At 47.0% G+C, this 15,533-nt stretch overlaps 1 protein-coding gene across 1 annotated transcript in view; it reads right to left on the reverse strand.

Annotated features, from left to right (window-relative positions):
* Positions 1 to 15,533, reverse strand: part of CEP162 (centrosomal protein 162) — a 977,479-nt gene that overhangs the window by 838,124 nt on the left and 123,822 nt on the right. The window contains exon 4 of the mRNA XM_078648156.1: positions 14,573 to 14,725. Coding sequence (XP_078504282.1) covers positions 14,573 to 14,725 — 153 coding nt within the window. The remainder of the gene's footprint in view (positions 1 to 14,572; positions 14,726 to 15,533) is intronic.

The raw sequence follows: 15,533 nt of genomic DNA on the forward strand, positions 1-15,533 counted from the left end.
TCTTGCCCACGTGGGTGCTACTAGTATCATGGTCATTGAGTGTTGTTGCAGCTTCCTGACCACTAATGGGATTAGTGGGAGAGGGGGAAAAGCGTATGCAAATTTGTTGGACCAATTTATCCATAACGCATTGCCCTGCGACAGGTGGTGTGGGTACCTGGACGCGAAGCTTTGGCATTTTGCGTTCTGATGAGTGGCAAAGAGGTCTATCTCTGGCTGTCCCCATCTTTGGAAGAATGGCTGCAGTATTTGTTGGTGCAGTTCCCATTCGTGTATTTGTTCCGACTGTCTGCTTAAGATGTCTGCTATCTGGTTTTGGACTCCTGGTAGGTGTTCGGCTAACAGATAGATGTTTTGAGGAATGGCCCATCTCCAGATTTCCTGTGCTAGTCTGGATAGTTGGAGAGAGTGCGTCCCCCCCTGTTTTTGAATATAATACATTGCTGTCATGTTGTCTGTTCTGATCAGGACTGCTTTGTTGGCAACATGTATTTGGAAGGCTTTCAATGCTAGAAACACTGCTAGTAGTTCTAGATGATTGATGTGCAGTCTTTTTTCCTGCACACTCCACCTTCCTTGTACTGTGTATTTCTCCATATGTGCTCCCCATCCTGTGAGCGATGCGTCCACTGTTATTGTCACCTGTGGAATCGGTTCTAGGAACGACCGCCCCTTGGCAATGTTTGTTGTGTTCCACCACTTCAGAGAGCGGTGTGTGCGGTCGTCTACCAACACCAGATCTGTAATCTGTCCTTGAGCCTGATTCCACTGTGTCGCTAAGCATTCTTGTAGCGGACGCATTTGTAGTTTGGCATATGGTATTAGCAGTATTGAATATGCTACTTACCAGTATGCATCTGTTCTTGGCATGTAGGGCTGCTAACATTCATATCTTAGCATTAGATCGCCGCCTAGTGTTGGGTCCGGATGATCGCACATTGTTGTCCTGGAAGAGTCTTCGAAGTATCCTGAGATAGGTGGCTCCTCCCCTGGACTACAGTGCGCATGGGCATCGGCTCCATCCTCAGATTGTTTTTCGCCATTGTGGCAGAAGATGGAGTGAAAAGTGTAAAGGATGTCCATGCTAATGATTAAATACAATAGTATATCTGCAGCTGCGACAGGCACCGGGGAGGAGGGTGGGCGATATGAATGTTAGCAGCCCTACATGCCAAGAACAGATGCATACTGGTAAGTAGCATATTCAGTTCGAGGCATGTGGGCTGCTAAATTCATATCTTAGCATAGAATACATAGCAGTCCCTCCATCAGCGGCGGTTGCCCGTGCCAGCTGCAGAAACTTGAAAAAGTGTCTTGAGAACAGCCTGTCCTACAGCAGCTTGCTGCTTGGAATGTACATCAACACAGTAGTGTTTTGTAAAGGTATGTGGTGTAATCCACGTGGCTGCTCTGCAAATATCCTCTAAAGGAATGTTTCCTAGGAAAGCCATGGATGCCCCCAATTTGCGTGTGGAGTGCGCCCTTGGGGGTATCGTTAAAGTGCGCTTGGCCTTTTGATAACATATTTGGATGCACTTAACAATCCACCTGGCTATTCCTGCTTTGGAAATAGGGTTGCCTTTGTGTTGTGGTGAGAAGGCAACAAAAAGTTGTTTTGTTTTCCTAAAGTGTTGTGTTCTGTCAATGTAGTACATCAACGCCCTCCGTACGTCTAACGTATGGAGCATTCTTTCCGCCACCGTTTGTGGGTTTTGGAAGAATGCCGGTAAGTCAATCGTTTGGTTGAGATGAAACTGTGACACCACCTTCGGAAGGAATTTGGGGTTAGTACGTAGTACTACCCTATTTGGATGAATCTGAATGAATGGCTCTTGGATTGTGAGCGCTTGCAGCTCACTAACACGCCTCAGTGACGTAATAGCAATTAGGAAAGCCACTTTCCACGTTAGGAACTGGAGTTCACACGAGTGCAGTGGTTCAAATGGTGGTCCCATCAGTCTGGTGAGGACCACATTGAGGTTCCACACCGGAGCTGGCGGTGTTCTTGGGGGAATGACTCGTTTCAGACATTCAAGGAAAGCTTTGATGGCCGGCACTCTGAAGACAGAGAGGTGCTGCCTATTCTGAAGATATGCTGCGATGGCGGATAGATGTATCCGAATGGAAGTGTACGCTAGATTGCACTTGTACAGATGTAGCAGATAACAAATGATGTTAGGGATAGATGCATCTAGCGGGGTGATGTCATTAGCCGTACAGTAAATGACAAAACGCTTCCATTTTGCAGCATAGCATGCTCTGGTAGTTGGCTTCCTTGCCTCCTTGATGATGTTCATGCATTCTGGAGGTAAGTTAAGGTATCCGAACTCTAGGACTTCAGGAGCCAGATCGCCAGGTTGAGCTGTTGCGGATCTGGATGCTGAATTTCTCCATGGTTCTGCGTCAAAAGTCTGGGCGTGAGGCGCAGTCTTTGATGCGGCACCACTGAGAGTTCGAGGAACGTGGTGTACCATGCTTGGCGCGCCCACGTTGGAGCAACTAGGATGAGAGACATCGCGTGCTGCCTTAGCTTTCTTGCCACCAGCGGTATCAGAGGGGCTGGCGGAAAAGCGTACGCAAATTTGCCTGACCAGTTCATCCATATCGCATTCCCCTGCGACTGTGGGTGAGGGAACCTGGCGGCAAAGTGTTGGCATTTTGCGTTTTCTTTTGTTGCAAACAGGTCTATCTCCGGATGACCCCACTGCTGGAAGTACGGGTGGAGTACAGATGGGTGTAACTCCCACTCGTGCATTTGATGGCTGTGTCTGCTGAGCAGATCCGCCATTAGATTGTCCTTGCCCGGGAGGTGTTCTGCCATGAGGAAGATGTTCCTCTGAATGGCCCACTTCCACATGCCCTGAGCCAGATGAGACAGCTGTGGCGAGTGGGTGCCCCCCTGCTTTTGAATGTAGTACATCGCGGTCATGTTGTCCGTCCGGACCAACACTACCTTGTTGCACAGATGTACAATGAAGGACTTGAGTGCCATGAAGATTGCCATCAGTTCCAGATAGTTGATGTGCATCTTCTGTTGCTGCGTCGTCCATAGTCCCTGCACAGTGTAATTGAGCAGATGAGCTCCCCATCCCTGGAGAGATGCGTCCGTTGTCAGGGTAATCTGTGGCACTGGCTCCTGGAACAGTCGGCCCTTGCAAAGGTTGTGTGGAGTCCACCAATGCAGAGAGTCGTATGCCCGACTGGTAACCAACACTAGGTCTGTTAATTGTCCCTGAGCCTGTGTCCACTGATTTGCTAAGCACTCCTGGAGCGGGCGCATATGTAGCCGTGCGTGAGGGACTATGAAGATGCAGGAGGCCATCATGCCTATCAACTGCATGAACACTCTCGCTGGAAGTGAGTGTTGTGATCTGAACTTCTGGATCAGAGACTGCATGCTGTCTATCCTGACTTGGTTTGGTTGAGCCACGGCTGTCAGGGTATTGATCGTCGCGCCTAGAAACTGCCGGACATGCGCCGGTTGAAGGTGCGACTTTGGGTAGTTCAACGAGAAACCTAGATCGTGAAGGAGGTGAATGGTAGTCGACATGTCCGCGGCACACTGTTGTTCTGACTTGGCTTGAACGAGCCAGTCGTCCAGGTAGGGGTAGACATGGATGCCCTGCCTCCTGAGGTGCGCCGCTACTGTCGCCAGACACTTTGTAAACACCCTTGGGGCTGTGGTGACTCCGAAGGGTAGGACTTTGAACTGATAATGTTTGCCTTGGATAGTGAACCTGAGGTATTTTCTGTGGGACGGGTGTAGTGGTATGTGGAAATAAGCATCCTTGAGGTCTAAGGTTGCTAAGAAGTCCCCCTGGTTTAATAAGGGAAGAATCTGTTGCAGTGTGAGCATATGGAAATGTTCTGACAGTATATACAGGTTTAGGGGACGTAGATCCAGAATGGGTCTGAGAGATCCGTCCCTCTTTGGGATAAGGAAGTACAGGGAATACACTCCTGTGCCTTCCTCCTCCACTGGCACGAGCTCGATTGCGCCTTTTTGCAGCATCACCACTACCTCCTGCTGCAATAAGTGCAAGTGCTCTGCGGACATAGGCCTTTGCCTTGGCGGGATGTTGGGTGGAGTGGATTTCAACTCTAGGCAATAACCATACTGGACTAGTTGACGCACCCACCTGTCTGTGGTGATGTTTCTCCAGACGGGCAGGAACTGCTGCAGTCTCCCCCCGACAGGTGTTAAGTGGTCGGGGGGCAGTGACAGAGAGTCACTGTTTGCTTGGGGTAGAGGAGCGGGAGCTGTTGTTTCCTCTGCCGCGACCTCTGTTGCTGTTATTTCTGTAACCTCCCTTGTTCTGTTTTGTGAACGAGGAGTGTGCTCCACCTTTTGAGAATTGAGATTGTTGACCCATTTGTCCTCTGGTGACTCCACGTGCACCTGAGCGACGAAAATTGTTGCCACGAAACTGTTGTGACTGTAGGGCCCCCATGGACTTAGCAGTTTCTGTGTCCTTTTTTATCTTTGAGGGTGGTGTCAACATCTGGACCAAACAGTCGATCAGGATTGACTGGCTGATTAAGGATGGTTGTCTGAATATCAGGTTTAAACCCAGATATGCGGAGCCAAGCCTGTCGTCTTAGCATGACGCTAGTGTTGATCGCCCTAGCTGCTGTGTCTGCGGCGTCAAGTGCACACTTGATGGCTGCGTTGGAGATCAATTTTCCTTCCTCTATAAGCAGTTTTGTGCCCTCTTGAAACTTTGGAGGCAGGTGTTGTACAATCTGTTCTAGGGTGTCATAATGCGCCCTATCGTAACGTGCTAAGAGTGCTTGTGTATTAGAAATACGCCAAAAGTTGGCAGCCTGTGCAGCTACTCTTTTGCCCCCTGCCTCTAGCACTTTGGACTCCTTATCAGGGGGAGGAGCTTCACCCGTTGTCTGGGAGTTGGCCCGTTTGCGGGCATTGGCGACCACCAGGGAGTCCAGCGGCAACTGTCCCCGAATGTATGCAGGGTCTGCAGGTGCTGGTCTGTACTTTTTTTCAATACGTGGATTGACCACTCTCGCCCTAGTGGGTTCCTTAAAGATGTCCGCAGCATGTTTGAGGACTCCCTTGAGCATAGGCAGTGTCTTTACAGTCCTCTCAGAGACTGAAAACGTGTCAAAGAGAAAGTATTCTTCAACCGGGTCAGCATGCATGTCCACATCATGATTAGCAGCTGCCCTCTCAATTAGTGCATGAAAACCTGCAGAATCCTCTGTTGGGGATGCACGTGCACTGAATGGTTGTGGATCTTGCCCCACACTCTGGGTGCCTTGGTCACCAATGTCATCATATGCATCTGGATGTGCATCTGGTTCATTGATGGGGAAGGTGTATTGGTCCTGTTCATCATATCCCTCACCCTCAGATTGGTCTGGTGAGGGAGTAGGGCTTCTTCTAGGAGGAGGCTGGATAGGCTCTATCAGGTTAGAAGCGTCCAGAGGCACCCTTTTCTTCTTTAGTGGGATGACATAGGAGTCCAGAGGCTCCGAAGTGATCCTCCTCTTGTATAGGGTTAATTTGCCTGTGTTGGCGTCGATGAAGTGCTCCGAATCGTCCTCTGATTTGAGTTCTCGACCTGAAGGTGCACCTGCCGTAGAAGAATCCGACTTCTTTGGCGTCGATTTCGTGGAAAAAGCCTTCGGAGCCTCTTTCGGCGGCAGAAGGAAGAGAAGCTTACTCTTAGGCTTTGCCGGAGCGTCCGTCGGCGTCTGAGGCGACGGCAACGGAGCCGACATAGCAGCGGCCTTGTCCCTGATTCTCTGTAGCGAAGCGGCGATGGGGGACGCTTCACTCACAGTGTCTTTTGGCGCTGACGAGGGTGTCTTGACCTTCCCCTCGGATCCGACGTCATGGTGGCCTTTTTTAGGTTTGGACGCCGATGCAGTTGTCGCCGACCCAGAGTCCTTGGATCGATGCGCAGATGTGCCAGCTGTCGATCCGTGCGCCTTCGTCGGTTCCGCGTCCACTACGCGACCGACCAACGGAGTCCCAGGCGTAACCGGAGCCGTGCCGCTGGCCTTGGCGTGCTTAGACGGTGTCGCCGCGGTCGATCCGTGCCGACCACCTTTTGAAGAGGATCCCTCCTCTTGCGCCGATTTTGACCCTTTGGAATCGACCGGCTTCTTCGACTTCTGCGGACCGGAGGTCGACGGAGCCGATGCGGCGGTGGGTGCAGTAGTTTTCTGTGTGCCGGCCGCCATTTTAGGGACGCTCGAGTCCATAAGTTTCGGTTTCGTTTTCGGGTCGGCCATTTTAGGTGTAGTCGACACTGTAGGTTTCGGTTTCGGTTTCGATGTGGCCTGCTCCGCAAGTATGTCCGTGGCCGGGCCTGATGGCGGGGCCGTGGCTTGCGGCACGGGGTCTTGGGTAAGGCCGACTGGCGATCCCGTGACCCGATCGTGATCTTCGAAACCTTCGGGGCATAGCTCGTCCCCTGAGCTATCTTCCGCGGCCCCATAAATTTCTTCGACGTCCCCTACCTCGTCGACGTATTCAAGGCCTTGACCCGCGACTCCGTCGTCGTCCGCCGGATCCGCCTCGACCTCCGTTTCGGGTGGGGATATCTGGAGATGATGACCCTGTTCATCTTCTTCTTGGTCGCCGAAGATGTTTTCTGGATCGGGGGCCGCTTGTCTGGCCTCCAGGCGCACCGCGCGCCGGAGCTTAAGAGTTTTCTTTGACCGGAACTGAGCGCAGGCCTTGCACTTGCCGTCGTCATGGTCCGGTGAAAGGCATTTGTTACAGACCGGGTGCAGGTCTATATGTGGGTACTTAGACACACAGAGCGGACAGTACTTAAACGGACTCCGCTCCATGCTTGAAAGTAGCGGTCGTATCGCGATGAGAAGGCCTCGACGTCCGAAGAGTGAAAAACTCCGCTGAATCCGACTCCAAGAGTTGGAAGAACTCGAGACCGTGCGCAAACAATACCGACGCTATAAAATACAAGACCTTTTGGTCTTAAAAAGTAAGTTTTACTCGGTTCCGACAGAGAGAAGTCGAGACCGCATCCGAACCCAATGGCGGAAAAAAACAATCTGAGGATGGAGCCGATGCCCATGCGCACTGTAGTCCAGGGGAGGAGCCACCTATCTCAGGATACTTCGAAGACTCTTCCAGGACAACAATGTGCGATCATCCGGACCCAACACTAGGCGGCGATCTAATGCTAAGATATGAATTTAGCAGCCCACATGCCTCGAACGCAGGATGACATCATCCCTAATAGCTGCATGAACACTCTTGCTGGTAGTGAGTGTTGTGGCTGGAATCTTTGAATGATTGTAAGCATTGTTTGGATTCTGACTGGATTGGGGTATACTTTGGCTTTTTCTGTGTCTATAGTAGCCCCCAGATATTGTTGAACGTTGCTTGGTTGTAGGTGTGACTTTGTGTAGTTCACTGTGAACCCTAGCTGGTGTAGTAGCTGAATTGTCTTTTGTGTGTTTTGAAGACATTCCTCTTGTGACTTGGCCTTTATTAGCCAGTCGTCCAAGTATGGGAAGACATGTATTTGTTGTCGTCTTAGGTGAGCTGCCACCACTGCCAGGCATTTTGTGAACACCCTTGGTGCCGTTGTGACACCAAACGGAAGGACTTTGAACTGATAATGTTGTCCTTCTACCACAAACCTGAGGTATTTCCTGTGGGCTTTGTGAATTGGGATATGAAAGTAAGCGTCTTTTAGATCCAGTGTAGAAAGAAAGTCCCCTTTCTTCAGTAAAGGAAGTACTTGTTGGAGCGTGACCATGTGGAAATGTTCCGAATTTATGTATGCGTTGAGAGGTCTCAGGTCCAGTATTGGCCTTAGAGACCCGTCCTTTTTGGGAATTAGGAAGTATAGGGAGTATACTCCTGTTCCTTGTTGGTGCTGTGGAACCTTCTCTATGGCATGCTTTTCTAGTAGGGATAGTACTTCTTGTTTTAACAGTGTCAGGTGATCTTGTTTCATTGGACGCTGTTTGGGGGGGATGTTTGGTGGGGTAGATGTGAGTTCCAGGCAATAACCATGTTGGATAATTTGTCTCGCCCACCTGTCTGATGTGATGTTTTCCCAGACAGGTAGGAACCGTGATAGGCGTCCCCGACCGGTGTTATATGGTCTGGGGGGAGCTGTATGAAGTCACTGCTTTGGGGTTGGAGAGTTGCGGTTGTTGTTGTTTCCGCGACCTCTACCCTTGTTGTTGTTACCTCTGTAACTACCTCTAGAATTACCTCTGGGTGATGTAGGTGTAAAAGAGGTTTGTTGCTGGCTTGTACCTGTATTTTTGGATCCTCCTCTATAGGTGGACCTACGAAAGGAACCTCTTTGTGTCGGCTGTTGCAATGCTCCCATTGATTTAGCCGTTTCCGTATCCTTTTTCATCTTTTCTAAGGCCTCATCTGTCCCTGTGCCGAAAAGTGTTTTCTCATCAAAAGGTTGGTTCAGTAATGATGTTTGTACCTCTTGTTTGAACCCTGAAACCCTGAGCCATGCATGTCTCCTTAACATGATGCTTGTGTTTATAGATCTTGCTGCAGTGTCTGCCGCGTCTAGGGCGCACTTGATTGAAGTGTTAGTAATTAACTTCCCTTCCTGTATGAGTTGATCTGCTCTCTTTTGATGTTCGTTAGGGAGATGTGTGATGAGTTTTTCTAACTCATCATAATGCGCTCTGTCATACCTTGCAAGTAGTGCTTGTGTATTAGCTATGCGCCAGCTGTTTGCCGCTTGAGATGCTACTCTCTTACCAGAGGCATCTATTAGCTTAGACTCTTTGTCAGGAGGTGGAGCTTCTACTGTAGATAAAGAGTTTGCTCTCTTACGAGCGTTTGTGACTACTAGTGAGTCTAGAGGAATTTGCCCTTTAATGAATATTGGGTCTTTTGGAGCTGCTCTATATTTCTTATCAATCCTTGGGTTCAGTACCCTAGCCCTCACCGGGTCTTTGAATATTTCTGATGTGTGAGTGAGAAGGCCCTTAAGCATTGGTAGTGTTCCTGATGTTCTTTGTGTAGTAGGTAGTGTTTCTAATAAGAAATCCTCTATTTGAGGTTCTGCATGTAGTTCTACCTTGTGGTATTTTGCTGCTCTATTAATGAGTTGCGCAAAACCAGTATTATCATCAGGAGGTGAAGGTTTTGAAGGATACAGTTCAGGGTCGTTATCGTTATCTGACCCTACATTGTACTCTTCCCATGGGTCTGCCTCCTCTGGGATTGTGTCTTCATCATCCCCAGGATGTTCTCCCTCCCCTGTGTCACTTTCTACATCTGTTGTAGGTGTAGATGGTCGTGTGGGAGGAATATTTGGCCTACTGTGAGGAAGAGGAGAAGAGGGTGTGTCTCTAGGTTTTGGAGAATGGGGAGGAGTTGTATTTGTCCCCATTGTTCTCTTCTTCGGATGAGTCCTGTCGTCCGACTGTTCATTCTTCCTCTTTTTAGGTAGTTCTGTGACTACCTTGCCAGTTTGTGGATCAATAAACAGAGTCTTTTGTTTAGGATCTGTTTTATATTCCTGTGTCGGTACCGCAGTTTTCGGGTCCGAAAGGTGTTTTTTCTTCTGACTGTCCATTTGTGTTTTCGGCACCGAGATTTTATTCGGATCCGATGTTTTCGGTGTTGACGATGTCCCCGGTGTCGAGGGTGTTTTCGACGTCGAAACGTGTTTCGGTGTCGACATGGACTGTTTCGACTTCGAGCTTTCTTTGACATGTAGCTTCGGTGTCGATGTGGGTTGTCTATCGGAACCACCATGATGGGAGACCGAGTGTTTCGGTTTCGTTGCCGGGCCCGAAGGCGGGGCGTCGGAAACTTTTTTCGGTTGTCTGACCGGGCTCGAGGGCGGGGTCGACACCGTGCGGGGTCTGTTCTTTGGTAAAGGGACGTCGTCACTCACGGTTTGTTGGACGTCGATTTCCTCGACGTCGGACTCGTCCACTTCTGACCCCGCTTCGTCGACCTCCTCTTCCTCCTGTTCTGGGTGCTGGTCCTCGAACAGCTCCGGGATTGCTTGTGACTGCATTCTCGATACCTCGTGTCTTCGGGCTCGACGGTTTCTAATCGTCGATTTTGAAGAAAATGCTGCACAGGCCTCACAGTCCCTGGATTCGTGTTCAGGGGACAAGCAGAGGTTGCACACTTCGTGTAGGTCCTTGTGTGGGAACTTAGCACCACACGTTGGACATTTTTTGAATGGAGTCCTTTCCATGGACTCCGGGCTGGACTACGTCGAGCTGGTCTTCTCGTAGTCGTCGTTCTTCGAAACGCGTCGAGATGGAATTGAAGTCGCGTTCGATAACAATACCGTCGAATTGGAAAGGGTTACGCGCCGAATATAACCGTCTTTATTGAAGTCGGTCCGGAGCGCTTCGATCCTCATCCGAACCCGATGGCGGAAAAAAACAATCTAAGGATGGAGCCGATGCCCATGCGCACTAACACCAAGAGGAGGAGTCATCTATGACGACAAAGACTTCTCCAGAAGAAAAACAAGTGCAATCATCCGAGCCCAACACCAGATGGCGATCTATTCATAAATGTACCATCTGCAGCCCATATGCCTCGAACATAATAATTTCTAAAAATTGTGTTTTCAAACCCAGAATGTAGAAATCATCCTTACAAAAAGATGCATCTTTATATTCTGAGTTGAGGCACACTAAACTTTATCTTCATATCTGATCCAAATGGGAAGTTATATTTATAAGATGTTATAAATCCAATTCTCTCCCATGGGACAGATAGTCTTTCAATGGTGAAAAACGAAATTGGTAGTATTTCACTATCAGCACATGCCACATACACCAGGGCATGCCCTACCTTTAACATACACTGCACCCTGCACACAGGGGGTACCATGGGCATACCTTAGAGGTCACACACATGTAAGAAAAGGGAAGGTTAGGGTCTGGCAAGTGAGTGCACTTGCCAGGTCGATATAGCAGTACTAGACTGCACATAGACACTGCAGTGACAGGTCTGAGTTACCTTTAAGAGGCTGCTTGTGTGGGTGGCACAATCAGTGCAGTGAACAGCAGTGACTAAGTGTACAAAGCATCTGGACCAGCAAAAACAAAGTCCAACACAGAACAAAATCACAGGAGGCAAAGGAAAAAATACTGGAGAAACCCTCGCCAATGGTGCCAGGTCTAACAACTGCTGACACACTAGTTTACTGGAAAAGCAGTGCTGACTGCTGCCGTACAGATTGACACTATCAAGGCTGATCGACTTTTCCAAATAGTGCCACTAGACCCAGCTATGTTGATCCCCACCAACATGCTGCAACGGCACCTTTACGGGGCCCAGTGACCAGAGGGCCCGCCTTCCTTGTATTTCTCCTGTTCCAATGGTTAGACTTATAGCAGGAGGTGGACAAACCGCTCCTCCCTTTCTGAATACCTGGAGGGGCTTAACATGCACACTACCAGACATGTGCTCTACTGCAGGATGGATACATGCAGTGGCAGTGAAGGATGAAAGAGCATGAGAACCTAGAAGGAGGTAGCAGTCTGTAAGCAGGACTGAGTAGCTTCTGATCCACGTACTGCAGTCACCGGAAGTATAATGAGAGTGCAATGTGGGATCTGCATGTAGGCTGGTGTCTGAACTGAAACTGATGGTACTGGGACAGTGGTCATCCTGGAGATAGGGCAGACAGTGTGTTGACTACAGCACCTACATCCCTGCAACCATGTATTAAAAATGATATTGGAGTTGGACTCTTTCAACTGTGTTTTGCACATTGAGCATACCCTGTGGTCTGTAAGTACTCCATGTCCTGCTAAAGCCTCATATGACGGGTCCTAAATGTGCTTTGCAGACAACATTATACCCTTGGTCATCACCACACTCCATGTGGACTGCTTGCTCTCACTGGTTGTATGTTTCAGGGCATTTACATTTGCTTGCCTCCCTGAAGCCTCACTGTGAAGGACATTTCCTCATCCCTTTCCTGTAGGTCGGAATTTCATTTGTTGACTGATTCCAACACCATGTGTAGATTTTAATGAAAAAGCTACTTCCCTTCGGTAATGCCTTTTTCAGGTAGAGTCTCTATCTGGCCCCTGATTTCTTACCTTACAATATCCCCCAGGTATCGGACTGGATCCAGAAAATCTTAAGCCGTATCCATGCATGTTGACAGGTGGCATCAGCTGTCTCCACATCATATTCATCATCCACGCCAGATGTGACATGCGTGGTGCCATCCCAGTGCACTGACTTCAGTTCATCACTATTTCTGCACCAGAAGCTCGGAGCTACGTCAGGTTGTCGACTAGTGTGCAGATCCTAAGTTCCTACAGGGACCTTTTTAGAAAGAAAAGTCCAGTTCACATAACATGGAGGATTGTAAGGCCCTTAAGGAACCTACATCTAGAGAGTTTCTACTAGATAAGAAGTTAACGAAGGTCATGTGATTGAGACTTCTAGACACAGATTCCTTAACTTAGAATTATAGATACCAAAGCAATACTTCCTTAGAGGTGGTCCTGCAAACTGGCTCAGACCAAAAAGACCCAGAGGACCAAATGGGCAAAGTACCCTTCACCACAGACCTCACTGTCAAGGCAGTAACTTTTGGTAAACATGTGCAGGAATACCGACGTAGCAGGCAGGAAGATGTACAGGACAGGAACTCCACGAGTTAATGCAGAAGAAGCGGGTGTGGCTCTGGTGAACTGAACCTGTAAGCCCTCAGAGGGTTGCTTCTTGGCTAATGCGTAGCAGATATTTATGCAGAGTACAATCCACGTGGAGATGATCCATTTCTGCACTACTTTCCCCAACTTTGTTCCAGTGAACCCTACAAAGAGTTGATTGCCCAACCGGTGCTCTTTGGTGCGATCGATATAGAAGAACAGTGCCCTTTTAGGGTCTGGACAGGAGTTAATGTTCCTCCATGGAGAGGTGAGGTAGAGCGAAGAAAGTTGGCAGTCTGATATGTTGGCTGACTTAGAAAGGTGATACCACCTTCACCAGAAAAGAGGCACAGGTTCGAGAACCAGTTTGTCTGGGAAGAAGATGGCTTATGAAGGGTGAACAGAAAGAGCCTGTTGATTGCTGACTCTCCTGGCCAATGTGATGGCCACCAAGAAGAAGGTCTAGATTGTCAGAAGTCTTATTGGAAACCTCTATATTGGAAGGCTTGGAGAAATAAAGGTCTACTCTGGGTTCATCAATTTTTAGATCAGGGCGCAGCCATTCAATTTACGCAATTACAAACTCTTTATCATTTGCCTTCTTCCTTTAGACCTACATTTTTGACCTTGCAGAAAGCAATAATTGATGCCTATGCTAAACTCAAATATTTACCTTCCTCACCCTCCCACCCCCTTTTCCCATGGCATAACCTTTTGCACACAAAACCCCAAAGCGTCCACCGTTTATTCCCGTTTAATGGTACCTCCTGAGATCCGAGACAAAACCAAAGTGGAACTCTCATGGGAATCCGATCTGAGAACGAATTGGCCTATCTCTTTTTGGAACAGAATTTGGACGAAACTTAGGAAATCATCCAGGGCGGCCAGCGCAACACAAACACTCTTCTTTATTTACAACAGATTGTTTCTTACCCCCACATACCTACATAAAATACACAACACAAATCTCAACACTTGCTGGACATGTTACCAGGTTGACGCTGATCTCCATCATTTGCTTTTCACCTGTCCACATGTTTTTATATTCTGGAAACAGGTCTGGCACCAAATCAACACTATATTTCACACCGCAATTCCCCTCTCCCCATAAACATTTTCCTAGGTAGTTTAACACCGGACTGGAAAACGAGTCAATCCCAGTTACCACTTATTGATTTGTTAATACCTGTAGCTTTTCAGCAAATATTAAAAAACTGCAAAGATTCCTCTAAATTGTCCTATTTAGCTTGGTGATATGCTGTATGTCACAATCATTGCCTCGATACAGCACTAGTTCGTCCCATCTCTCTTGCTACTAAACGTTCTCAACTTTGGGGCCCACTCACACAATTTCTAGACGATACCGTGAATAAAACTTCTTTACCTGCTCCCTCACAACAAGAAGTTACCAAGCCTCCTTGACCTCCTATTGTTTATTTATAATTGTGTTTAATGTTTCATTTTCTATAATATTTTTTTTTAATTGTGTATTTTTGACATGTACTGTTAATTACGATTTCTGTGAACCTTTGATTGTATTCATATCATCTTCTATATTATCCTTTTACTATTTAAATGGATATTATATATCATTATTATTATTTATTACAGCTTCATGTATTTATGTATTAACAAATAACTGCATATACGAAGTATTGTTTTTATGATCATATTAATCTTTTCAATAAACCTTTTTTTGAACTTAAAAGAAGTCTTATTGGTCAGCTATGCATTGGCTCAAAGGGGAAACACATCAAATAGGTTAAAACCAAATTAGGATTCCATGGGGTCATAATAAATGTTTGGGAGGCTTTATTCATTTTAAATTGTGAAAGAAAAATAAATTAAATTAATGTTAATTTTCACCAAAGTTCAAACAAGCAAGCATGAGTTGCAAAGAGCAGTAGTAGGATGCAATAAAGAAATATCATGTTAATCTTACCATCAGGTTCAAGACTGTCTCGACTTATAGAAACCGACCCATGATCGGCCTGTGGTTGCTGTACTTTATCGGCGTATTCATCCTCATCTACTTCCTCAATAGGCTGCGAAGTCCTGTTGGATTTTAGAAAACTTTGACTTGTCCCAATCATTTCTAAAAATGAAAGAAGAATTAAGAATGGAGTTGGTTGAAGAAAATATTGTAAATAATATAGAACAAAACTCTATTTTAAAATGTGCAAGGGTAAATGATGGAGCCACTTTTTTGCAGGTACATGCTGTTCCAGAATGGCTCAAAATAAGAATTTTGTGCTGGTAAGTAATTCACCATCCTATATTTGTCCAAATTTGTTTGCCGTCATATCTAAAGACCTCTTTAATCGAGAATATTAGTACCAAAAAACGATGTACTACTACTGAGTCTAAGAAGTCTGTAGGCAAAAAAAAGGACGCATCAGAATTCCAACGTTCTTTGCATTCTTTAACATTAAACTTCAGCTGCGCAGAAACCTAAATAATTTTAAAACATGTATCAATATATCATGGACAATAATAAGCCAGGAAAAGCAAAGAAGAAGAAAAATGACGGCCAGCAGAATTTATTAAATGTTATTGAGTAGCCCAGAGTCATTCACTTAGAAGGGAAAACTGGTTTTCTTTAAAAACCTTTGACCACATTGGGGAAACCAGCAATGCAAAAACACATTAAATACACAGTTACTTTATCGACTACAGTTTGTCTTTTTAATGTGATTTAAAGCATCTAGCAGCAGATGAGCTTTAATATCTTCTTACAAATGTGAGTTCTACAATCATTTTAACCCTAGTACAATTTAATAACTGATTCCGGTTCAAGTGTTTGCACTCTATAAACTACTAATTTCTGGAATACTGTGATGGTCTTGAAAAAGAGTTAATGAAGCCACGGGCTCTCTCGTGCCTAAGACTTACAAGGGCAGGTA

The sequence above is a fragment of the Lissotriton helveticus genome, chromosome 6 (assembly GCF_964261635.1).
Source record: "Lissotriton helveticus chromosome 6, aLisHel1.1, whole genome shotgun sequence".
Classification (NCBI taxonomy): Eukaryota; Metazoa; Chordata; class Amphibia; order Caudata; family Salamandridae; genus Lissotriton; species Lissotriton helveticus.